This window comes from Symphalangus syndactylus, chromosome 3 (genome assembly GCF_028878055.3).
Source record: "Symphalangus syndactylus isolate Jambi chromosome 3, NHGRI_mSymSyn1-v2.1_pri, whole genome shotgun sequence".
NCBI lineage: Eukaryota > Metazoa > Chordata > Mammalia > Primates > Hylobatidae > Symphalangus > Symphalangus syndactylus.
The window spans coordinates 86,146,985-86,172,490 of NC_072425.2; the positions used below are offsets into that span (position 1 = coordinate 86,146,985).

General features: G+C 52.9%; 1 protein-coding gene and 1 long non-coding RNA gene across 11 annotated transcripts in view; one reads left to right on the forward strand and one right to left on the reverse strand.

The window, feature by feature from the left end:
• Positions 1–25,506, forward strand: part of TRA2A (transformer 2 alpha homolog) — a 99,388-nt gene that overhangs the window by 57,338 nt on the left and 16,544 nt on the right. For 3 of the 10 annotated variants that reach the window (XM_055272438.2, XM_063636319.1, XM_055272439.2), the window contains exons 1-2: positions 11,414–11,660; positions 21,891–22,024. In XM_055272438.2, coding sequence (XP_055128413.1) covers positions 11,625–11,660; positions 21,891–22,024 — 170 coding nt within the window. In that variant the 5' untranslated portion in view covers positions 11,414–11,624. Of the gene's footprint in view, positions 1–11,215; positions 11,661–12,177; positions 12,268–12,384; positions 17,575–21,298; positions 22,025–25,506 lie in introns of those variants that run through there. The other 7 variants (XM_063636324.1, XM_063636325.1, XM_055272437.2 and 4 more) reach the window with 7 other exon arrangements.
• On the reverse strand, positions 10,424–11,434 carry LOC134736208 (uncharacterized). Its single transcript, XR_010120065.1, has 2 exons — positions 11,165–11,434; positions 10,424–10,661 (listed from the first exon to the last, which is right to left on the reverse strand). It is a non-coding gene; the product is annotated as an uncharacterized lncRNA (long non-coding RNA).

A 25,506-nucleotide genomic window follows, 5' to 3' on the forward strand; every position in this document is an offset into this window, starting at 1 on the left:
AGGCGCTCCTCACTTCTTCCCAGACACGGGGCGGCCGGGCAGAGGGGCTCCTCACTTCCCAGACGGGGCGGCCAGGCAGAGACGCTCCTCACTTCTTCCCAGACGATGGGTGGCCGGGCAGAGGCGCTCCTCACTTCCCAGACGATGGGTGGCCGGGCAGAGGCGCTCCTCACTTCCCAGACGGGGCGGCCGGGCAGAGGCGCTCCTCACTTCCCAGACGATGGGTGGCCGGGCAGAGGCGCTCCTCACTTCCCAGACGATGGGTGGCCGGGCAGAGGCGCTCCTCACTTCCCAGACGATGGGTGGCCGGGCAGAGGCGCTCCTCACTTCCCAGACGATGGGTGGCCGGGCAGAGGCGCTCCTCACTTCCCAGACGGGGCGGCCGGGCAGAGGCGCTCCTCACTTCCCAGACGATGGGTGGCCGGGCAGAGGCGCTCCTCACTTCCCAGACGATGGGTGGCCGGGCAGAGGCGCTCCCCACTTCCCAGACGGGGCGGCCGGGCAGAGGCGCTCCTCACTTCTTCCTGGACGGGGCGGCCAGGCAGAGGTGCTCCTCACTTCCTCCCGGACGGGGCGGCCGGGCAGAGGCGCTCCTCACCTCCCAGACGATAGGTGGCCGGGCAGAGGCGCTCCTCACTTCCCAGACGATGGGTGGCCGGGCAGAGGCGCTCCTCACCTCCCAGACGATGGGTGGCCGGGCAGAGGCGCTCCTCACCTCCCAGACGATGGGTGGGCGGGCAGAGGCGCTCCTCACCTCCCAGACGGGGCGGCCGGGCAGAGGCGCTCCTCACTTCTTCCCGGACGGGGCGGCCGGGCAGAGGCGCTCCTCACTTCTTCCCGGACGGGGCGGCCGGGCAGAGGCGCTCCTCACTTCTTCCCGGACGGGGCGGCCGGGCAGAGGCGCTCCTCACTTCTTCCCGGACGGGGCGGCCGGGCAGAGGCGCTCCTCACTTCTTCCCGGACGGGGCGGCCGGGCAGAGGTGCTCCTCACTTCCTCCCGGACGGGGCGGCCGGGCAGAGGCGCTCCTCACTTCTTCCCAGACACGGGGCGGCCGGGCAGAGGGGCTCCTCACTTCCCAGACGGGGCGGCCAGGCAGAGACGCTCCTCACTTCTTCCCAGACGATGGGTGGCCGGGCAGAGGCGCTCCTCACTTCCCAGACGATCGGTGGCCGGGCAGAGGCGCTCCTCACTTCCCAGACGATGGGTGGCCGGGCAGAGGCGCTCCTCACTTTCCAGACGATGGGTGGCCGGGCAGAGGCGCTCCTCACTTCCCAGACGATGGGTGGCCGGGCAGAGGCGCTCCCCACTTCCCAGACGGGGCGGCCCGGCAGAGGCGCTCCTCACTTCCCAGACGATGGGTGGCCGGGCAGAGGCGCTCCTCACTTCCCAGACGATGGGTGGCCGGGCAGAGGCGCTCCTCACCTCCCAGACGATGGGTGGCCGGGCAGAGGCGCTCCTCACCTCCCAGACGATGGGTGGGAGGGCAGAGGCGCTCCTCACCTCCCAGACGATGGGTGGGCGGGCAGAGGCGCTCCTCACCTCCCAGACGGGGCGGCCGGGCAGAGGCGCTCCTCACTTCTTCCCGGACGGGGCGGCCGGGCAGAGGCGCTCCTCACTTCTTCCCGGACGGGGCGGCCGGGCAGAGGCGCTCCTCACTTCTTCCCGGACGGGGCGGCCGGGCAGAGGCGCTCCTCACTTCTTCCCGGACGGGGCGGCCGGGCAGAGGTGCTCCTCACTTCCTCCTGGACGGGGCGGCCGGGCAGAGGCGCTCCTCACCTCCCAGACGATAGGTGGCCGGGCAGAGGCGCTCCTCACTTCCCAGACGATGGGTGGCCGGGCAGAGGCGCTCCTCACTTCCCAGACGATGGGTGGCTGGGCAGAGGCGCTCCTCACTTCCCAGACAGGGCGACCGGGCAGAGGCGCTCCTCACTTCCCAGACGATGGGTGGCCTGGCAGAGGCGCTCCTCACTTCCCAGACGGGGTGGCCGGGCAGAGGCGCTCCTCACTTCCCAGACGATGGGTGGTCGGGCAGAGGCGCTCCTCACTTCCCAGATGGTGGGTGGCCGGGCAGAGGCGCTCCTCACTTCCCAGACGGTGGGTGGCCGGGCAGAGGCGCTCCTCACTTCCCAGACGGGGCGGCCAGGCAGAGGTGCTCCTCACTTCCCAGACGATGGGTGGCCGGGCAGAGGCGCTCCTCACTTCCCAGACGATGGGTGGCCTGGCAGAGGCGCTCCTCACTTCCCAGACGGTGGGTGGTCGGGCAGAGGCGCTCCTCACTTCCCAGACGGTGGGTGGTCGGGCAGAGGCGCTCCTCACTTCCCAGACGGTGGGTGGCCGGGCAGAGGCGCTCCTCACTTCCCAGACGGTGGGTGGCCGGGCAGAGGCGCTCCTCACTTCTTCCCGACGGGGCGGCCGGGCAGAGGCGCTCCTCACTTCTTCCCGGACGGGGCGGCCGGGCAGAGGCGCTCCTCACTTCCCAGACGGGGCGGCCGGGCAGAGGCGCTCCTCACTTCTTCCCGGACGGGGCGGCCGGGCAGAGGCGCTCCTCACTTCTTCCCGGACGGGGCGGCCGGGCAGAGGTGCTCCTCACTTCCTCCCGGACGGGGCGGCCGGGCAGAGGCGCTCCTCACTTCTTCCCAGACACGGGGCGGCCGGGCAGAGGGGCTCCTCACTTCCCAGACGGGGCGGCCAGGCAGAGACGCTCCTCACTTCTTCCCAGACGATGGGTGGCCGGGCAGAGGCGCTCCTCACTTCCCAGACGATGGGTGGCCGGGCAGAGGCGCTCCTCACTTCCCAGACGGGGCGGCCGGGCAGAGGCGCTCCTCACTTCCCAGACGATGGGTGGCCGGGCAGAGGCGCTCCTCACTTCCCAGACGATGGGTGGCCGGGCAGAGGCGCTCCTCACTTCCCAGACGATGGGTGGCCGGGCAGAGGCGCTCCTCACTTCCCAGACGATGGGTGGCCGGGCAGAGGCGCTCCTCACTTCCCAGACGGGGCGGCCGGGCAGAGGCGCTCCTCACTTCCCAGACGATGGGTGGCCGGGCAGAGGCGCTCCTCACTTCCCAGACGATGGGTGGCCGGGCAGAGGCGCTCCTCACTTCCCAGACGGGGCGGCCGGGCAGAGGCGCTCCTCACTTCCCAGACGATGGGTGGCCGGGCAGAGGCGCTCCTCACTTCCCAGACGATGGGTGGCCGGGCAGAGGCGCTCCCCACTTCCCAGACGGGGCGGCCGGGCAGAGGCGCTCCTCACTTCTTCCCGGACGGGGCGGCCAGGCAGAGGTGCTCCTCACTTCCTCCCGGACGGGGCGGCCGGGCAGAGGCGCTCCTCACCTCCCAGACGATAGGTGGCCGGGCAGAGGCACTCCTCACTTCCCAGACGATGGGTGGCCGGGCAGAGGCGCTCCTCACCTCCCAGACGATGGGTGGCCGGGCAGAGGCGCTCCTCACCTCCCAGACGATGGGTGGGCGGGCAGAGGCGCTCCTCACCTCCCAGACGGGGCGGCCGGGCAGAGGCGCTCCTCACTTCTTCCCGGACGGGGCGGCCGGGCAGAGGCGCTCCTCACTTCTTCCCGGACGGGGCGGCCGGGCAGAGGCGCTCCTCACTTCTTCCCGGACGGGGCGGCCGGGCAGAGGCGCTCCTCACTTCTTCCCGGACGGGGCGGCCGGGCAGAGGCGCTCCTCACTTCTTCCCGGACGGGGCGGCCGGGCAGAGGCGCTCCTCACTTCCTCCCGGACGGGGCGGCCGGGCAGAGGCGCTCCTCACTTCTTCCCAGACACGGGGCGGCCGGGCAGAGGGGCTCCTCACTTCCCAGACGGGGCGGCCAGGCAGAGACGCTCCTCACTTCTTCCCAGACGATGGGTGGCCGGGCAGAGGCGCTCCTCACTTCCCAGACGATCGGTGGCCGGGCAGAGGCGCTCCTCACTTCCCAGACGATGGGTGGCCGGGCAGAGGCGCTCCTCACTTTCCAGACGATGGGTGGCCGGGCAGAGGCGCTCCTCACTTCCCAGACGATGGGTGGCCGGGCAGAGGCGCTCCCCACTTCCCAGACGGGGCGGCCCGGCAGAGGCGCTCCTCACTTCCCAGACGATGGGTGGCCGGGCAGAGGCGCTCCTCACTTCCCAGACGATGGGTGGCCGGGCAGAGGCGCTCCTCACCTCCCAGACGATGGGTGGCCGGGCAGAGGCGCTCCTCACCTCCCAGACGATGGGTGGGAGGGCAGAGGCGCTCCTCACCTCCCAGACGATGGGTGGGCGGGCAGAGGCGCTCCTCACCTCCCAGACGGGGCGGCCGGGCAGAGGCGCTCCTCACTTCTTCCCGGACGGGGCGTCCGGGCAGAGGCGCTCCTCACTTCTTCCCGGACGGGGCGGCCGGGCAGAGGCGCTCCTCACTTCTTCCCGGACGGGGCGGCCGGGCAGAGGCGCTCCTCACTTCTTCCCGGACGGGGCGGCCGGGCAGAGGTGCTCCTCACTTCCTCCTGGACGGGGCGGCCGGGCAGAGGCGCTCCTCACCTCCCAGACGATAGGTGGCCGGGCAGAGGCGCTCCTCACTTCCCAGACGATGGGTGGCCGGGCAGAGGCGCTCCTCACTTCCCAGACAGGGCGACCGGGCAGAGGCGCTCCTCACTTCCCAGACGATGGGTGGCCGGGCAGAGGCGCTCCTCATTACCCGGACGATGGGTGGCCTGGCAGAGGCGCTCCTCACTTCCCAGACGGGGTGGCCGGGCAGAGGCGCTCCTCACTTCCCAGACGATGGGTGGTCGGGCAGAGGCGCTCCTCACTTCCCAGATGGTGGGTGGCCGGGCAGAGGCGCTCCTCACTTCCCAGACGGTGGGTGGCCGGGCAGAGGCGCTCCTCACTTCCCAGACGGGGCGGCCAGGCAGAGGTGCTCCTCACTTCCCAGACGATGGGTGGCCGGGCAGAGGCGCTCCTCACTTCCCAGACGATGGGTGGCCTGGCAGAGGGGCTCCTCACTTCCCAGACGGTGGGTGGTCGGGCAGAGGCGCTCCTCACTTCCCAGACGGTGGGTGGTCGGGCAGAGGCGCTCCTCACTTCCCAGACGGTGGGTGGCCGGGCAGAGGCGCTCCTCACTTCCCAGACGGTGGGTGGCCGGGCAGAGGCGCTCCTCACTTCTTCCCGACGGGGCGGCCGGGCAGAGGCGCTCCTCACTTCTTCCCGGACGGGGCGGCCGGGCAGAGGTGCTCCTCACTTCCCAGACGGGGCGGCCGGGCAGAGGCGCTCCTCACTTCTTCCCGGACGGGGCGGCCGGGCAGAGGCGCTCCTCACTTCTTCCCGGACGGGGCGGCCGGGCAGAGGCGCTCCTCACTTCTTCCTGGACGGGGCGGCCGGGCAGAGGCGCTCCTCACTTCTTCCCGGACGGGGCGGCCGGGCAGAGGTGCTCCTCACTTCCTCCCGGACGGGGCGGCCGGGCAGAGGCGCTCCTCACTTCTTCCCAGACACGGGGCGGCCGGGCAGAGGGGCTCCTCACTTCCCAGACGGGGCGGCCAGGCAGAGACGCTCCTCACTTCTTCCCAGACGATGGGTGGCCGGGCAGAGGCGCTCCTCACTTCCCAGACGATGGGTGGCCGGGCAGAGGCGCTCCTCACTTCCCAGACGGGGCGGCCGGGCAGAGGCGCTCCTCACTTCCCAGACGATGGGTGGCCGGGCAGAGGCGCTCCTCACTTCCCAGACGATGGGTGGCCGGGCAGAGGCGCTCCTCACTTCCCAGACGATGGGTGGCCGGGCAGAGGCGCTCCTCACTTCCCAGACGATGGGTGGCCGGGCAGAGGCGCTCCTCACTTCCCAGACGGGGCGGCCGGGCAGAGGCGCTCCTCACTTCCCAGACGATGGGTGGCCGGGCAGAGGCGCTCCTCACTTCCCAGACGATGGGTGGCCGGGCAGAGGCGCTCCCCACTTCCCAGACGGGGCGGCCGGGCAGAGGCGCTCCTCACTTCTTCCCGGACGGGGCGGCCAGGCAGAGGTGCTCCTCACTTCCTCCCGGACGGGGCGGCCGGGCAGAGGCGCTCCTCACCTCCCAGACGATAGGTGGCCGGGCAGAGGCGCTCCTCACTTCCCAGACGATGGGTGGCCGGGCAGAGGCGCTCCTCACCTCCCAGACGATGGGTGGCCGGGCAGAGGCGCTCCTCACCTCCCAGACGATGGGTGGGCGGGCAGAGGCGCTCCTCACCTCCCAGACGGGGCGGCCGGGCAGAGGCGCTCCTCACTTCTTCCCGGACGGGGCGGCCGGGCAGAGGCGCTCCTCACTTCTTCCCGGACGGGGCGGCCGGGCAGAGGCGCTCCTCACTTCTTCCCGGACGGGGCGGCCGGGCAGAGGCGCTCCTCACTTCTTCCCGGACGGGGCGGCCGGGCAGAGGCGCTCCTCACTTCTTCCCGGACGGGGCGGCCGGGCAGAGGTGCTCCTCACTTCCTCCCGGACGGGGCGGCCGGGCAGAGGCGCTCCTCACTTCTTCCCAGACACGGGGCGGCCGGGCAGAGGGGCTCCTCACTTCCCAGACGGGGCGGCCAGGCAGAGACGCTCCTCACTTCTTCCCAGACGATGGGTGGCCGGGCAGAGGCGCTCCTCACTTCCCAGACGATCGGTGGCCGGGCAGAGGCGCTCCTCACTTCCCAGACGATGGGTGGCCGGGCAGAGGCGCTCCTCACTTTCCAGACGATGGGTGGCCGGGCAGAGGCGCTCCTCACTTCCCAGACGATGGGTGGCCGGGCAGAGGCGCTCCCCACTTCCCAGACGGGGTGGCCGGGCAGAGGCGCTCCTCACTTCCCAGACGATGGGTGGCCGGGCAGAGGCGCTCCTCACTTCCCAGACGATGGGTGGCCGGGCAGAGGCGCTCCTCACCTCCCAGACGATGGGTGGCCGGGCAGAGGCGCTCCTCACCTCCCAGACGATGGGTGGGAGGGCAGAGGCGCTCCTCACCTCCCAGACGATGGGTGGGCGGGCAGAGGCGCTCCTCACCTCCCAGACGGGGCGGCCGGGCAGAGGCGCTCCTCACTTCTTCCCGGACGGGGCGTCCGGGCAGAGGCGCTCCTCACTTCTTCCCGGACGGGGCGGCCGGGCAGAGGCGCTCCTCACTTCTTCCCGGACGGGGCGGCCGGGCAGAGGCGCTCCTCACTTCTTCCCGGACGGGGCGGCCGGGCAGAGGTGCTCCTCACTTCCTCCTGGACGGGGCGGCCGGGCAGAGGCGCTCCTCACCTCCCAGACGATAGGTGGCCGGGCAGAGGCGCTCCTCACTTCCCAGACGATGGGTGGCCGGGCAGAGGCGCTCCTCACTTCCCAGACGATGGGTGGCTGGGCAGAGGCGCTCCTCACTTCCCAGACAGGGCGACCGGGCAGAGGCGCTCCTCACTTCCCAGACGATGGGTGGCCGGGCAGAGGCGCTCCTCACTTCCCAGACGATGGGTGGCCTGGCAGAGGCGCTCCTCACTTCCCAGACGGGGTGGCCGGGCAGAGGCGCTCCTCACTTCCCAGACGGTGGGTGGCCGGGCAGAGGCGCTCCTCACTTCCCAGACGGGGCGGCCAGGCAGAGGTGCTCCTCACTTCCCAGACGATGGGTGGCCGGGCAGAGGCGCTCCTCACTTCCCAGACGATGGGTGGCCTGGCAGAGGCGCTCCTCACTTCCCAGACGGTGGGTGGTCGGGCAGAGGCGCTCCTCACTTCCCAGACGGTGGGTGGTCGGGCAGAGGCGCTCCTCACTTCCCAGACGGTGGGTGGCCGGGCAGAGGCGCTCCTCACTTCCCAGACGGTGGGTGGCCGGGCAGAGGCGCTCCTCACTTCTTCCCGACGGGGCGGCCGGGCAGAGGCGCTCCTCACTTCTTCCCGGACGGGGCGGCCGGGCAGAGGCGCTCCTCACTTCCCAGACGGGGCGGCCGGGCAGAGGCGCTCCTCACTTCTTCCCGGACGGGGCGGCCGGGCAGAGGTGCTCCTCACTTCCCAGACGGGGCGGCCGGGCAGAGGCGCTCCTCACTTCTTCCCGGACGGGGCGGCCGGGCAGAGGCGCTCCTCACTTCTTCCCGGACGGGGCGGCCGGGCAGAGGCGCTCCTCACTTCTTCCCGGACGGGGCGGCCGGGCAGAGGTGCTCCTCACTTCCTCCTGGACGGGGCGGCCGGGCAGAGGCGCTCCTCACCTCCCAGACGATAGGTGGCCGGGCAGAGGCGCTCCTCACTTCCCAGACGATGGGTGGCCGGGCAGAGGCGCTCCTCACTTCCCAGACGATGGGTGGCTGGGCAGAGGCGCTCCTCACTTCCCAGACAGGGCGACCGGGCAGAGGCGCTCCTCACTTCCCAGACGATGGGTGGCCGGGCAGAGGCGCTCCTCACTTCCCAGACGATGGGTGGCCTGGCAGAGGCGCTCCTCACTTCCCAGACGGGGTGGCCGGGCAGAGGCGCTCCTCACTTCCCAGACGGTGGGTGGCCGGGCAGAGGCGCTCCTCACTTCCCAGACGGGGCGGCCAGGCAGAGGTGCTCCTCACTTCCCAGACGATGGGTGGCCGGGCAGAGGCGCTCCTCACTTCCCAGACGATGGGTGGCCTGGCAGAGGCGCTCCTCACTTCCCAGACGGTGGGTGGTCGGGCAGAGGCGCTCCTCACTTCCCAGACGGTGGGTGGTCGGGCAGAGGCGCTCCTCACTTCCCAGACGGTGGGTGGCCGGGCAGAGGCGCTCCTCACTTCCCAGACGGTGGGTGGCCGGGCAGAGGCGCTCCTCACTTCTTCCCGACGGGGCGGCCGGGCAGAGGCGCTCCTCACTTCTTCCCGGACGGGGCGGCCGGGCAGAGGCGCTCCTCACTTCCCAGACGGGGCGGCCGGGCAGAGGCGCTCCTCACTTCTTCCCGGACGGGGCGGCCGGGCAGAGGTGCTCCTCACTTCCCAGACGGGGCGGCCGGGCAGAGGCGCTCCTCACTTCTTCCCGGACGGGGCGGCCGGGCAGAGGCGCTCCTCACTTCTTCCCGGACGGGGCGGCCGGGCAGAGGTGCTCCTCACTTCCTCCCAGATGGGGCGGCCGGGCAGAGGCGCTCCTCACCTCCCAGACCATAGGTGGCCGGGCAGAGGCGCTCCTCACTTCCCAGACGATGGGTGGCCGGGCAGAGGCGCTCCTCACTTCCCAGACGATGGGTGGCCGGGCAGAGGCGCTCCTCACTTCCCAGACGATGGGTGGCCAGGCAGAGACGCTCCCCACTTCCCAGACCGGGCGGCGGCCGGGCAGGGGCTGCAATCCCAGCACCCTGGTAGGCCAAGGCAGGCGGAGGCTGCCGCGAGGCCAGACCACGCCACCGCCCTCCAGCCCGGGCAACACCGCGCACCGGGTGAGCGAGACTCCGTCTGCAGTCCCAGCACCTCGGGAGGCGGAGGCGGGCAGAGTACTCGGCGTTAGGAGCTGGCGAGCAGCGTGGCCAACATGGCGAACGTGCCTGCAGCGAAAGGAGCGCGCCGGCAGTCCCAGGCAGCAGCAGCGAGCCAAGTAGATTGCAGCGTGGGCCACAGAGGGAGGGAGGGAGGGAAAGAAAAGAAAGGAAGGAAGGAAGGAAGGAAGGAAGGAAGGAAGGAAGGAAGGAAGGAAGGAATAATTTCTTTTGTAGAGATGGGGGCTCACCATGTTGACCAGGCCTCGAACTTTTGGCCTCAAGCGATCTTCCGCCTAGGGTCTCCAAAGTACTGGGATTACAGGCGTCAGCCATCCCACCCAGCCAAGTTCAACATCTTTTCTTTTTTTTTTTTCTTTTTTTTTTGAGACGGAGTCTCGCTCTGTCGCCCAGGCTGGAGTGCAGTGGCGCAATGTCGGCTCACTGCAAGCTCCGCCTCCCGGGTTCACGCCATTCTCCTGCCTCAGCCTCTCCGAGTAGCTGGGACTACAGGCGCCCGCCACCACGCCCGGCTAATTTTTTGTATTTTTAGTAGAGACGGGGTTTCACCATGTTAGCCAGGATGGTCTGGATCTCCTGACCTCGTGATCCACCCGCCTCGGCCTCCCAAAGTTCTGGGATTACAAGCGTGAGCCACCACGCCCGGCCTAACATCTTTTCTAAGAGCCAGATGTCATATAAGTTTAGCCCTATCAATAACTGACATTCAAATCTTGAAATCTTGTCCCCAGGGGTAGCAATCTTCATAATAATGCTAGATGAACTATAGTTGAAAGTCTATGTCAATCTTTTTTACTACAAAGCACTGTAGGAAAAAAATTTAATATGAAACTAATTTTTAAAGTTGCATTACACAAGTAAAACTCATCTCAGAGATTATTACTATGATTGGGAACCAAGTTGACTGATTTGGGAGGTCTTCACTGTGAAGCTTTATGGAAATATCTAAGTCAAAAAGACTAGTAGGGAGCTAAGCATTATAAAAAAAACTACACGGCTGTCTCTAGGAGGGGGAACTGGAGCAGGGAGAGATGAGGCAAGGAGCAGCGGCTTTGCATCATAACCTCATCTGTGCATGTATTACGTCGACATTACACAGAGCAAATATGGAAGAAAAGTAATACAGTCAGCTGACAACGTCCCCCCCAAAAGCCTGTTATATATGCACGATTCCAGCCGGGCGTGGTGGCTCAGGCCTGTAATCTCAGCACTTTGGGAGGCTGAGGCGAGCAGATCGCTTGAGTCCACGAATTCAAGACCAGCCTGGGCAGCATGGCAAAACCCCATCTCTGCAAAACACACAAAAATTAGCCGGGTGGGCCGGGTACGGTGGTTCACCCTTGCAATCTCAGCACTTTGAGAGGCCCAGGCGGGCAAACCACCTGAGGTCAGGAGTTTGAGACCAGCCTGACCAACATGGTGAAACCCCGTCTCTACTAAAAATACAAAAATTAGCCGGGCGTGGTGGTACATGCCTGTAATCCCAGCTACTGGGGAGGCTGAGGCAGGAGAATTGCTTGAACCTGGGAGGTGGAGGTTGCAATGAACCTAGATAGCGCCACTGCACTCCAGCCTGGGCAACAGAGTGAGACTCCGTCCCAAAAAAGAAAAGAATTAGCCGGGCGTGGTGGTGCGCGCGGGAGCCCGAGGTGGGTGGATCGCCTGAGCCCGGGAGTTTGAGGCTGTGGTGAGCAGTGATCGCTCCACTGCACTTCAGCTTGGGTGACAGAGCGAGACCCTGACTCAAAAAATAAACAAACAAATAAACGCTTCCAATGTTTTGTTCCCTTACATCAGAATCCACTTGGACAATATTTAAAGGGGCTAAGGTCATATAAGGCTCATCTGGTGACTGAGAAGTCTTCAAAGAGGTTGACGCTTCCGAGGTGAGTCTGAAGTTTGGAGGACAGCACGGGACCGCGATTCCAAGGCGCCCAGGCTGACAGCGCAGGCCACCCGCCAACCTCCACCCTCCCGCCAGGCCCAGCCGACACAAAGCTTCGCGGGAGGTGGAGCCTCGTGACGTCACAGAGACGCCCGCCCCCTTTACGTCGTGCTCTGAGGAGGCCAGGAGATTTCTGGCGGCGCCGGCGCCATTTTGCTGGAGCCTGCGACCAAGTGGGAGTGGAGTGGAGCGGTTGTGGTTGCCGACTCTTTCCTCTTCCCCACGGTCCAGTCAGCGGGTTAATTAGGCCGTCGGCCCTCGAGCCGAGACTTGTCTCTTATTTAGTTCTGGGGAGCGCCTCGTCGACATGAGTGATGTAGAGGAGAACAACTTCGAGGGCAGAGTGAGTACAAAGCCACGGGAGCCGTCTAGGCGGCGGCCCAATGCTCGGGGTTTCACGGGAACAAGCGCGGTCAGGCGGGGTTGCGGGTAGTCCCGCGAGGAGCAACCTCTGGAGCCATCGCGATTGCTTCCTCCCATCCCAAGATGGCTTCTGGGTTCCACTCCTTCCCCAAACACCACGGATAACACCCCTCCCCCTTTTTGGAGGCTGATTGATACCTGGACTTCTGGGTCCTCTTCCCTCCCCGCCCCCGCATTGCTCCCTCCCTTCTCCCCACCCCTGAGGCTTCCTTATGTCTGCTCCGAGGTGTGGGTCCCCGTCGCGGTTGGGCGGGAGGAGGCGGCAGGGAGCTCCCCTCCGTCCGGATAGTGGTAGGTGCTTCCTGCGGTGGCATTTCTGGCGACCCCGAGCATCGTAGAGGGTCTCGGGGTCGAAAGTGCGCGGGGCTGTTTTCCGGGCGGGGAGAAGCTGGCGTGGGACTAGCTGGGGCCTGTGTCTCCTTGGCTCTCTATTGCAGTGAGCGGCCGCGTCTCTGTTGGAACCGGCGGCGTTGCGTCTATAAAGGCGAAAGCCTTGAGGTTGAAGGTGGGACGAGCCTAATGAAGTGGTTAGTCAACGACCGCACCGACCCTTAAGCGTTCTTAAGACGAGAGCTGTGAGGGGAAAACTACGCAAGGAGCCCTTTTCCCTTAATGTCCCTTCGACTTTCCTTTCACTTCGAAATGAATGTGGAAATGCTATCACGCCTTATTTTCCTAATTCCTCGATGTTGGGTTTTTTCTCTTCTTTATATCTCAACTTTTAATGCTCTTCTTCCTATGACCTTTCATCTAAAAACTGACCACTCCTTTACAGGTTTTCACGGTAAAAAAAAAAAAAAAAAAATCTGTCTTTCTTTAATCTTACATAACTGAACAAATTCATTGGCTCAGTATTTTTAAGACAACTACTCAGTATATACCGTTCTGTAACTTAAAAGATGACCTGAAAATTAACGGGCCCTCTCCCATTTCTCTTCTCACCCTATCCCCCACCGAACAGGGCTCAGAAGAAAGTTTTTATTAATATATTTGGGGTCGGAGAAATATAAACATCACAAAGAATACGTTATCCCCAGCTTAAATGTACTGGAACGCTTGTCAGTTTCATTTCCAAAGTTTACCCTACAGAGAGAATTGTAGAAGTGAGTTAGTAGAAGTCAGTTCGTGTGAAACCCTGGAAAGAAAACAAAAGCCCCATGCAACACGTTCTGGGCTGTTGTGTTGATGTTTATTCTAGTCACTAGGGGAAGCACATAAAAACACTTGAGGTGTGTGCTGAAGGGCGAATTTTGTGCTTATTGGGAGTTCATGATAGAACCAAAAAGTCAAATCAGAAGGTCAGTTTAGGCTTTAGTTCTCTTTGAGGAAAGAGATTTAAAGCAATAGACTATAATAGTTACCCAGTAGACTAAAGAAGTTGCCTTTAATTCTTTTGATTGGAATTTTTTTACGAAGTTTGGAGCATGGAAACAATGAAAATTGAACCTGCTCGTTTTTTAGGATGGTGTATTGATTGCCCCAACAGAACTTTCTAAAATCATGCGATAAACATATATGATAGTTGTTGTAAAATGGTTCTTGTTTTGAAAATGTTGAGTAATTATCGATAGAAATTTTGCTGTCCATACATTCCTTCAGTTAACTTTCATTATTTAAAAAAATTGGGGGGTTGATGTTTGGTTTGGTTTGCGGGGAGTGAAGAGGACTACTGGAGGGACCTTGTTTGCTTGCTTTTTTTTTTTTTTTTAATTTATCATCAAGTCTAGGAAAGGAGTAAGTTGCCGACAATTGTCACTTTTCCCTCCTAAGAAAGTAACATGTTAAAATTCCCACCTACCAGCCTGGGCGACAGAGTGAGACTCCCGTCTCCAAAGAAAAAAAGAAAAAGATCCCCACCCACTTTTAAGCTAAAATATATGTAGGCATTAAAGATTTATTTAATAGAAATAAAGGGCCCTCTTACGGCCCTTTGTGGTCATAGGAAATATTTTTTTCACAAGTGGTACCTAAGTGTATTTTAGTGTAAATCAACTAGTGCTTGTAGGCTCACCTGTTGTATCTTTTTATGTTTTGTCTTTTAGTTTTTATAGGATGAGATAATAGGCTTTATTTGTAATTGATTAAAGAATTAGAACGATGCTAGAAGCTTGTCTGGAGATGTCCTTTTTAAAATCGTTTCTGGCCGGGCGCAGTGGCTCACGCCTGTAATCCCAACAATTTGGGAGGCCGAGGCGGGTGGATTACTTGAGGTTAGGAGTTCGAGACCAGCCTGCCCAACGTGGTGAAACCCTGTCTCTACTAAAAATACAAAATTAGCCGGGCGTGGTGGCGTGCGCCTGCAATCCCAGCTACTTGGGAGGCTGAGGCAGGAGAATTACTTGAACCTGGGAAGTGGAATTGTGCCACTGCACTCCAGTCTGGGCAACAGAGTGAGACTCTTGTCTCAAAAATAAGTAAATACATAGGTCCATTAAAGCAATTTTAAGTGGAGATGTCCTTTGGAGCTGGGAGTGAAGGTAGCACTTAAGCGGTGGCTTTGCATGTCTTGATAAAAGTAATGAGTTGTTTGCCTCAATACAGCTTCAACTAAAATTCGGATTTTGAGCTCAAAAAATGTTAATGCCCTTCATAGAAATTAAGGGGAATGGAAATCTTTTCTTAACATTTTACACCTCTACCCCTAAAATTTTAAGAACTGTACTTTATAAAAATGTGCAATTTTCATACAGCAGTCCAGTGTTGATGATAGAGATTAATGATTCCTTATTGTTAGGGACCTATCTTGTAATTCCAGAGCTATTTATGTTTTCTACAGTTGAAGAGGAAAAATACCGCTTATTCATGCCTCCTTTTCAGGATTTGTTCTGGCTTCTTGAGTAGCTGGAATATTTTTGAGAGACTCCTACAGGCCCGGCGGAGTGGCACATGCCTGTAATCCTAGCTACTTAGGAGGCTGAGGTGGGAGAATTGCTTAAACACGGGAGGCAGAGGTTGCAGTGAGCCGAGATCGCATCACTGCACTCCAGCCTGGGCGACAGAGCGAGACTCTTGTCTCAAAAAAAAAAAAAGGGCAAACAAATGTATCTGTACCAATTTGGAATTAAAAGTTTTGTGTGTATAGATTTTTTGTTAAAGAATAGAAGAAATGGGCGGAGGGTCCTTTTCTGAAATCTGAGAATGATAGGGATGATGACTACTCATTCAAAACCCAGGTCTGTGACTGGCTTGTTTAAAAACAAGGCCGGCGCGGTGGCTCCCACCTGTAATCCCAGCGCTTTGGGAGGGTGAGACGGGCGGATCACAAGGTCAAGAGATGGAGACCATCCTGGCCAATATGGTGAAATCCCGTCTCTACTGAAAATACAAAAATTAGCTGGGCGTGGTGGCGCGCCTCTGTAGTCCCAGCTACTCTGGAGGTTGAGGCAGAGAATCACTTGAACCCAGGAGGCGGAGGTTGCAGTGAGCCGAGATTGGCCACTGCACTCCAGCCTGGCAATAGAGCGAGACTGCGTCTCAAAAAAAAAAAAAAAAAAAAAAAACACAGAGAACTTTTAAATTGGGCTTAAAATTTTTTTGTGTATTAAATTTTAAGATAAATGTGAGAGATGTCATAGCATTTTGCTTATTCAGCGCCTTTAGCAATTTAATTCCATGTATCATTAAATTGACCTTACATAAGGGTAAAGCTTTCTTTCTTATAGTAGGGATAGTGTTAACCTAAGAGAGTCTTGGGTTTAATCTATTTTCCGAAATTTAAGTACTATGATTTATCTGATTTTAATGCTTTCAATTGTTCTCCTCCCCCCTTCCATTTAAGCAAAGAATTTGTAAACTTAAAAAAAAATAAAATCTCAAATTTTTATATTTGAGGTTCTTTCACTGAAGGATGCTGATCTGCTCAATATAAGTAGAGGGCAAGATTTTGAAAAGGAGCAGCACAAGTAATTATACCCACAGTGCATAACTAATTTTACAGGTCTGTCATAGAGGCTTATACTTTGTACCACTCATTAAATGGAATATAGAACCTTGAGATCTGAAAGAATGTCCAGGGATTTAAATATTTAGGGATGTGTGGTTTGGAAAACACTTTGTGGGCTTAATTTTGTAAATCAACCAAACTCTTTAACCTATGATGTAGCATGTGTATTACAACAAGTGTGAAATATCATCAATAATCAGCATAGTAGTTTCCTAGAACTTGACTGGCAGAAAACTTTCTTTGATAGTATCAGTGGGTGCTCATCCATTAGATAACTAAAAGATGTGTATTCGTGTGCTAATGAATTAAAACTGATTGCTATTTGTTCCTATGTCCTCACAAATTTAGCAAGACAGGCATGGAGGTGAAAAAATAGTAACAACTAGATGAGGGAAAGATTGTATACACTGAAGAAAAGTTGAGAGGAGACTAATAAAGGGAAATATGGTTTCCCTTCCCTCCTTTTAAGTTACTGCTATATATAGTTATATATAATCCTTACTGTCCCATGACTTTCACCAAAGATGGAGTGACTAGGCCTGACTGATACATAAAGAAAAGTTGTGATTTTTCCTTGAAACCAGGACCCTATCATCTGACTTACCAAGATTCATAAATACTGTATAACACCAGAAGATTAGAACATAATGTTAAATCACATTAGTCCTTATAAACAAACTTGTTTTTTCTACCTTTGAAATTACCACTTACACATTAGCTTTTTGGACATTACAATTGATCACAATATATAAGCTAGGAGACTTATGAACCACGTTTAAAATTTGTACAAAAGATTATAAATTTTACAGGTAATTTCACAATTATGGCATGAGTTTAAATTTGATTATATGTGTCAGTTACTAAATCATTTATTTATGATAAAACTTCTAAACTTTAGAGAATAAGCAAACATACAGTATTAGAATATGTTTGAGTCTTTGCAGATAAAGACCACATAGGCATGCTGCATTTAAAAGAAGGGAAATTATTGTTTCAATTTAATATGAGCAGTCGCTATCTTCTTTTTAAGGGATTTGTTCTAATAGCAGTTATGGTTTAAGAAGAGAATGGAAGTGTTGCTTTAACTTCATGGGGGTCTGTAAAAGTATTCTCCCATACCCAAGAGGAAGGAAGCAGAACTGTTCTTTCTATAGGCTGAGGTTGAGTAAATACAGGTTTTTTACAAGTCCTAAAGAAGTTCTTTAGTAAGTAGTAAGATGAATATTGTAAGGTATTTGAATAATTTCGATACATTTCCCTTCTTTTTGGGTACTTGTGATTTTCCTGAATGCACTAGTGTGTATCTATGGAAATAGAGCTCCAGTGTCATAAAGTAGCAGAAAATACATTTTGAGTAAGTCTGTTTTACAAGCTTATACTCATAGACTTGGACTTAAGTAAATTTGGCACTATTAAATGGCATAGAATTTGCCTGGCCTTAATGTTAGAGTAAGTTACAGTATAGCATTTAATAGTTTATTTATTTTAATGGATAGCACATATATATATTGTGTTGGAATTTCTTTTTATAGTGTGACACAGGCTGTATTAAAAGACTGCAGTTATTGCTTGCTGTAGGAATTGTTCATGTTCCGCAACATTATGTACGTGTATATAATAACCCTTTTCCTGATTAAAAGAATAGTACATGGCTATTGTGGTTATTCACAGTGTGTAAAATACAACTCTGTTTTAACACAGACAATTCTTGACCAGCTTGTATTGGATACACTATAATACTTTCTTAGTGTTTTAGTTAGTTCCCTCCTTTTAATTTTTGGCCATTTCCTTCAACCAGCAGCAGGGGCATCGTGATAATAAAGAATAGTTGAAACAAGCAGGCCGGTTGCGGTGGCTCATGCCTGTAATCCCAGCACTTTGCGAGGCCGAGGTGGGTGGATCGCTTGAGGTCAGGAGTTCGAGGCCAGCCTGGCCAACGTGGTGAAACCCCGTCTCTACTAAAATAAAATACAAAAGTTAGCCAGGTGTGATGGTGGGTGCCTGTAATCCCAGCTACCCAGGAGGCTGAGGCAGAATTGCTTGAACCCAGGAGTTGGAGGTTGCAATGAGAAGATTGTGCCACTGCACTCCAGCCTGGGTGACAGAAAAACCAAACAAGCAAATAAACATCAAAACAAAAACCTGTTAAAGCAGGTTGTGCTGTGAGAAGAACTTTTCTGCCTGGCTTCTGCTTTATAGCATATAAGATAGACTGGAGGCCTATTTAAGACTAATGTTAAAATTCATGATACGAGTTGAGTTATTAATCTGCCCATTTAAACTGGGCAGTGTATTTTTAATGGTTATTGGATGCAGGAGCCAGATTGCTGAGGAAATGGTAGGATTCCTTGACTGGACAGCTTTAAGAACAAGTAGTCTAGTGAAACAGGGCAGATACCACCCATTCCCAGCAATCTTTTTTGTTTGCAATTTCAATTCATTTTCCAAATTGTGGATAGTTTTATGAATTTCTTTGAGAAAAAGTTGAAATTATTTCATAATGAAGACGAGTCAGAGAGAAAGGGATTAGCCTAGCATTTGTCCTCTTTATATAAAGGACTTATCATAGCCTGATTCCTAATGCCAGAGTTCAGTGAAGGTGGCATTTATTTGGTAACAGCTTTTGAGAAATGTTACTTTATTTCTAAATAATTATATACTTGGCAGTTTATTCTTCCAGTTAAGTTTACTAATAGTTACTGATTTGTTAATATAAGTGTGTAAGTTGTTTGTGAAAGTTAAAATGAAGCTGGGTGTGGTGGCTCACACCTGTAATCCCAGCACTTTGGGAGGCCAAGGCGGGCAGATCAAGGAGTCAGGAGATCGAGACCAGCCTGGCCAACATAGTGAAACCCTATCTCTACTAAAAACACAAAAATTAGCTGGGTGTGATGGTGTGCACCTGTAAGCCGAGCTACTCAGGAGGCTAAGGCAGGAGAATCGCTTGAACCCGGGAGGCGGAGGTTGCAGTGAGCTGGATCAGGTACCACTGCACTCCAGCCTGGGCTACAGAGCAAGACTCCATCTCAAAAAAAAAACAAAATAGTTAAAATCATAGTGACAACTTTGTAGCTAGGAGTTAGAGATAGCCAGGAGGACTGTTTTAAACTTAGATGTTTCCATGAAGAAATTCGTGCAGACTGAGATTTCCTCTGAGATGAAAAGAAAGAAGGGCAGACAACAAAGGAGGTTAGGTATTTGTGACACCTTTGATAATAAAAAGCAAAGCTTCTTTTAAAATAAATCTGAAGTTGGCCGGGCACGGTGGCTCACGCCTGTAATCCCAGCACTTTGGGAGGCCGAGGCGGGCAGATCACTAGAGGTCAGGAGTTTGAGACCAGCCTGGCCAACATGGGAAAACCCCATCTCTATTAAAAATACAAAATTAGCCAGGTGCCGGGCGCGGTGGCTCACGCCTGTAATCCCAGGACTTTGGGAGGCTGAGGCAGGTGGATCACAAGGTCAGGAGATCGAGACCATCCTGGCTAACATGGTGAAACCCTGTCTCTACTAAATGTACAAAAAATTAGCCGGGTGTGATGGCGGGTGCCTGTAGTCCCAGCTACTTGGGAGGTTGAGGCAGGAGAATGGTGTGAACCCGGGAGACGGAGCTTGCAGTGAGCCAAGATCACGCCACTGCACTCCATCCTGGGTGACAGAGCGAGACTCCGTCTCAAAAAAAAAAAAAAAAAAAAAATTAGCCAGGCAAAGTGGTGCGTGCCTGTAATCCCAGCTACTCAGGAGGCTGAGACAGGAGGGTCACTTGAACACAGGAGGTGGAGGTTGCAGTGAGCCTAGATCACACCATTACACTCCAGCCTGGGTGACAGAATGAGACTCCTCCTTCTTAAAATAAATAACCTAACATCTTTTAAAAAGACATTCTATCATACTGTAATGCTTTGTTGGTACTCCAAAACTGGGATTTAAAATTTGAATTTTAAGATGTTCCTGAATTATCTTGTTTAATAAAAGGTTTTTATTTCCATCCTAGTAAAATTAAAGAATTGTAGTGTTTTACGGAGCAAAGCCTCCTGTGTATTTATGAGAAGGACTGTAGCAATGTTCGTAGATAATCCAGCTATTGCTATTCAACAGTAGCATAAATGGATGTTATGTCATAGGGTCTGTTTTGTAGAAAGGAAAGCCAAAAGAGAAGAGGAGAAGATACTCTTATGAGTATGGTTAATGAACCAGTCTGTGAAACTTAAATTACAAGCAAATTAGCCATGCCTTTTTTTTAGAAGATACTGAATATGCTGCTTTCATAGTTTCAGTGAATGAAAAAGCCCAGATTGCTATGCTTGCTGCAGACATCTGTTGAGTGGTTTAGAGTATCTGAGATGCAGTGAAAGACTTGTAGGTAGCTAAACGGGAAAGGTTGGTATTGAGCCGAAAGGGAGCTGTGTTTTTCAGTTTTGTTTTTATCTGAAAGAAAATGACCAGGTGGCATTAGTACAGTTCTTGATAAATAAGTCTTGACATTAAACTTGAAGCAAAGGAAAAGTTTTCAGAAAGCTGTTTGAGTTGCGTGATAGTCTTAAGGCATAAATAAATTGGTGTGAAATTACTTCTGTGAAATTGAGATAATTATTTACACTGATAATCAAGGCTTAACTGGACATGGAAGCCAAGCTGTCCATCCTGTTTTGATCATAAGTGCCTCATATCTGTCCAGTTAAAAAATACAAGCTTATGATCAGTAAGTTATTTTATTTGGAATGCTTTGATTTACACCCAATTTTTTCAGAAACCCATCGCTTTTTGGATATAGAATATAGTCACTGAAGGGAGTACCAGTATACATAAATGCATAAATTATGTAAAAACGGAACATAATTCAAAAGAGATGGAATCAAAGAAAAAGACCATGATATAAATTTTGTACCTTCTTGCACATTGTGGTATTTCATGGATAATAGAGCGTTTTAAAGTGATATGGTTGCAAAAATGTATATATCAGGAATTAATAAGCTAATGGGAAATTTTAAGAATTTCATGCTTATTAGTTTTTTCAGTATGTTTGTCTTCAGAACATATTTTAAGTCAGAATGAGCAAAGATAGTGGTCAAAGTTGGGAGAAGGTGTAATTTTACTGATTTTTTCTTTTTGACTTATTTGAACCTTGACATGTGCTATGGGTGAGTTTAGATAGGTGTGTACAAATATTTCAGCCTGGGATGCTTTGCTCTAACTATATCTTGATTTCTTAGCATGACTTAGTGAAAGCTTATTTTTAAGAATCTTCAGATTATAAAGTAGTGAAAATTTAACACTTAGGTGGGGGGAAATTATAGTTGTTAGATTTATGTTTGAATTATATTAAAATTGCTCACATTTTAGGAACTAGAATGAAACATGGGAGGAGGGTGAAGAGTATGGTTAAAAAAAATTTAGAGAAATTTAGTAAATTCTCTTTGTTAGAAACTAGAGTTTTGAACAATTTTAAAGACTATAAAATTGTTTTTTTTGTTTTTTGTTTTTTTTTTTTAAATAAACTAGTTACTTGCACTTTACCTGCTGGCTTTTCCATTTGGTAGATAACATTCTGAACTCCAGCAGAGTTTTATAATCCCCACGTGCTTAAATATACTAAATGTTCTTTTTCCATTAAGGTTAATGTTCGTGAAGAAATTGAAGAGTTTTTTCCAAGAATGTGGAAGATAAATCAAGATAAAAGAAGGCTAATGAAAAGTATTAAAGATCAGAAAATTAAAATTGAATGGGGGAAAAAATTGAACAGAAGATTGGTCAGATAGAAGCACTTGAATATTTTTTTAAGGCTATTTTGAATTGTTTGAATTGGGGAAGAATACACGAAGTATGAAAAATGAAAAACTCAATGAAGAATGAAGAGAAGTAGAAAGCAAGAGTGAAGTAGAATTAAAAGAATCTGGAAGAATGAATGGGTCCTAGGTTAAGTAAATGTATGGTTTATGTTCCAGTGTCTGTATGATCAAGTTGTAGATGAATTTGCATGATTACTTAGTTAATAGAGAATTGGTGATCTGGTTCAAGTAGGGAATTATTGAGGACAGTTAGCAGTATTAACAATGGGTTATTATTGAGCTGAAATTTTTTCTGGAGGGTGTTGCCTAACCATTTGTTTTTCAGGAGCAATCAATATAAATAATTACGGTACTTTAAATGTTAGGTGTTAGGCATCTACATGACCAGTGCCATTTGTAATACTGTCTTCTTTGTTAGGAGTCTCGCTCTCAGTCAAAATCTCCAACGGGAACTCCTGCTCGTGTAAAATCGGAGAGCAGGTCAGGATCTCGTAGTCCATCAAGGGTTTCCAAACACTCTGAATCCCATTCTCGATCAAGATCAAAATCCAGGTAAGTGTGTTTAAGATAATACTTAAAATATTCTTCTGGGGTTTTTGAGGACAAAGCGGTTGTTGGCTGCATTTTGTGTAGAAATTTCACAAAAGACTCAAAATTATGAAGTAGTTTTTCGCAGACTGCTGTTTGTAAATGAATACTATATCCTAGACAAAGACTTGGAAGTATGGCTTCAGCCCAGGAGTTCCAGGCTGCATTGATTGCACCACAGCCTGGGTGCCAGGGAAACCCTGTCTCTGAAAAAATAAGAAACTAATACTAAAATCATCTCCCAGCCCAATTAATATATTGGATAGTTGCAACCAATACAAATTATGTGTATATAGCCATCGATTTAAATGTGTTTGGCATTTGATAATTAGTGTCTGGTTTCTATGCCAACAATATTCGCACAACAAAAAGGCGGTTTTCTGCATTGGAGTCTCACATGTAATTTAGTGCAGAGAAAGTTTTGTGTGTATGCTATGCTGGTTGGTCAGAACGATTGAGAAGCATTTTTAGGATTTACATTCCAGCTAGATTTTTATCTGAAGATTCTGACTCTGTCCAGGCTAGAGCTCTGGTCAGATGTAATTGGGCAGAAAAGTCCTTAGCTGATTCGGAGTCCCACCACCATGGACAACAGAAATACAATAGTGAACCAATGCAAAGTTCACTGTGAAATGCCCCAGGTGTACTGAAGTGGGATAAAAAGTTTTAAGACAGGCTGGGCGCAGTGGCTCACACCTGTAATACCAACACTTTGGGAGGCCGAGGTGGATAGATAACTTGAGGTCAGGAGTTTTAGACCAGTCTGGGCAACATGGTGAAACCCTGCCTCTACTAGAAATACAGAAATTAGCTGGGCATGGTGGTGGGCACCTGTAGTCCCAGCTGCCTGGGAGGCCTAGGCAGGAGAATCGCTTGAACCAAGGAGGCGGAGGTTGCAGTGAACCAAGAGATAGCACCAGTGCACTCCACCCTGGGTGACAGAGACAGACTCTTTCTTTAAAAAAAAAAAAAAAAAAAAAAAAGTTTTAAAACAGCCTGACCAGTTAGCTTACGTCATTGTCATTTCTTGGGTGGAGGGATAGATTTTACGTCTTTGAATAGTCTACTTGCAAAGGGTCATGAGACAGAAAAATCAGTTAAAAGGCTGTTCTTGGGGTTAGCAACCATGCTGTTTGCTGCTACAGCAAGGGTCTAGCCCAGTGCTTGATTACTTACTACTCAGTTATTAAATTTATTATGTGCAGAATAGCACTGGCTAGAATTTGAGCATAGAAATAGAAAGGAGCATGTTTTTGCTTTAGGGCCTTTGCATTTGCCGCCTTCAGCCTAGAACGTTTTTCTCCTGTCTCATTTCATTTGATTGTCACCTGAGAACATTAAGTTACTCACATATCCATTATTCCCTTACTCTTAATTTTTTTATGTTGTCACTGTCTGATTAAAAAAAAATAGAGACTCTTGAAGAGTTTTTTGTTTTTTGTTTTTTGTTTTTTTTTTTTTGAGATGGAGTCTCGCTCTGTTGCCCAGACTGCAGTGCAGTGGCACGATCTTGGCTCACTGCAACGTCCAGCTCCCGGGTTCAAGCAGTTCTCCTGCCTCAGCCTCCCGAGTAGCTGGGATCACAGGCACCTGGCTAATTTTTCGTATTTTTAGTAGAGAGGAGTTTCACCATGTTGGCCAGGCTGGTCTTGTACTCCTGCCTCAGGTGATCTGCCCACCTCGGCCTCCCAAAGTGTTGGGATTACAGGTGTGAGCCACTGCGCCCAGCTGGAAGAATTTTATTGTCTCACTTTCATTGCTGTTTAAAAGTAATAATTGATGTTTTAAATTAAGGGTTTTCTTTTTTTTTTTCTCATTTTAAAAATTGGAACTGTAAATTGGTGCTAGTTAAAATGGGAAATATCAACTCTTCTAGCATTGTTGTTCACCTATTGTGTTTCATAAGGTCTTTCCTCATTAGTTTTATTCCTGTATTCCACATCCTCACTTTGTAAAATTATGCAAAAAAATTTTGCTTGATTACTTAGTTAACAGAAAATTGGTGATCTGGTTCAAGTAGGGAATTACTGAGGATAGTTAGCAGTATCAACAATGGGTTATTATTGAGCTGAAAAAAAGTAGAGACTCTTGAAGAGTTTTTTGTTTTGTTTGTTTGTTTGTTTTTTGAGATGGAGTCTTGCTCTGTTTCCCAGGCTGGAGTGCAGTGGTGCGATCTTGGCTCACTGCAGCCTCCACCTCCTGGGTTCATTGAGTACTGTATAGAAGGTATTTTATATGACTGTCATCACTGCTGGTCTGTGTCAGTTTAGTTAAGGGTGGGTCATGTGAATGGTAGGTAAGAATTTGTTGAATTAGTCTTTTTTTTGAAGACAGAGTCTCACTCTGTCGCCAGGCTGGAGTACAGTGGCCTGATCTCGGCTCACTGCAATGGCCTCCTCCCGATTTCAAGTGATTCTCTTGCCTCAGCCTCCCAAGTAGCTGGCACGGGATTACAGGCACGTGCCACCAACACCCAGCTAATTTTTCGTATTTTTAATAGAGACAGGGTTTTATCATGTTGGCCACGATGGTCTTGATCTCCTGACCTTATGATCTGCCTGCCTTGGCCTCCCAAAGGGCTAGGATTACAGGCGTGAGCCACCATGCCTGGCCTGTCAGATTAGTCTTACAGGCAAAGAAAGGACTGCAGGCAACTGGAAATTTGAGCAACTGGGAACTAGAAAAGCAGAGTAGACAAGTGAAATGTTACAGAAAGCATCAATAAGTAAAGGCTTAGGCTGAGTGTGGTGGCTCATGCCTATAACCCCAGCACTTTGGGAGCACAAGGAGGGGTGGATCACTTGAGGTCAGGAGTTCGAGACCATCCTGGCCAACATGTTGAGACCCCGTCTCTACTAAAAATACAAAAAATTTGCCAGGTGTGGTGGCACAGGCCTGTTCCCAGGAACTCGGGAGGCTGAGATAGGAGAATCGCTTGAACCCAGGAAGTGGAGGTTGCAGTGAGCCAAGATCAGGCCACTGCAAACTCCAGTCTGGGTGACAGAGTGAGATTCTGTCTCAAGAAGAAGAAGAAAAAAAGAAGAAACAAGGCCGGGCGCGGTGGCTTAAGCCTGTAATCCCAGCACTTTGGGAGGCCGAGGCGGGTGGATCACGAGGTCAGGAGATCGAGACCATCCTGGCTAACACGGTGAAACCCCGTCTCTAATAAAAAAATACAAAAAAATTAGCCGGGCGTGCTGGCGGGTGCCTGTGGTCCCAGCTACTTGGGAGGCTGAGGCAGGAGAATGGCGTGAACCCAGGAGGTGGAGGTTGCGGTGAGCCGAGATCGCGCCACCGCACTCCAGCCTGGGGGACAGAGAAAGACTCCGTCTCAAAAAAAAAAAAAAGAAGAAGAAGAAACAAGAAATGAAGACTCAGAAATGTTACCAGTTTTGGGCCAGGCACGGTGGCTCGTGCCTGTAATCCCAGCACTTTGGGAGGCCGAG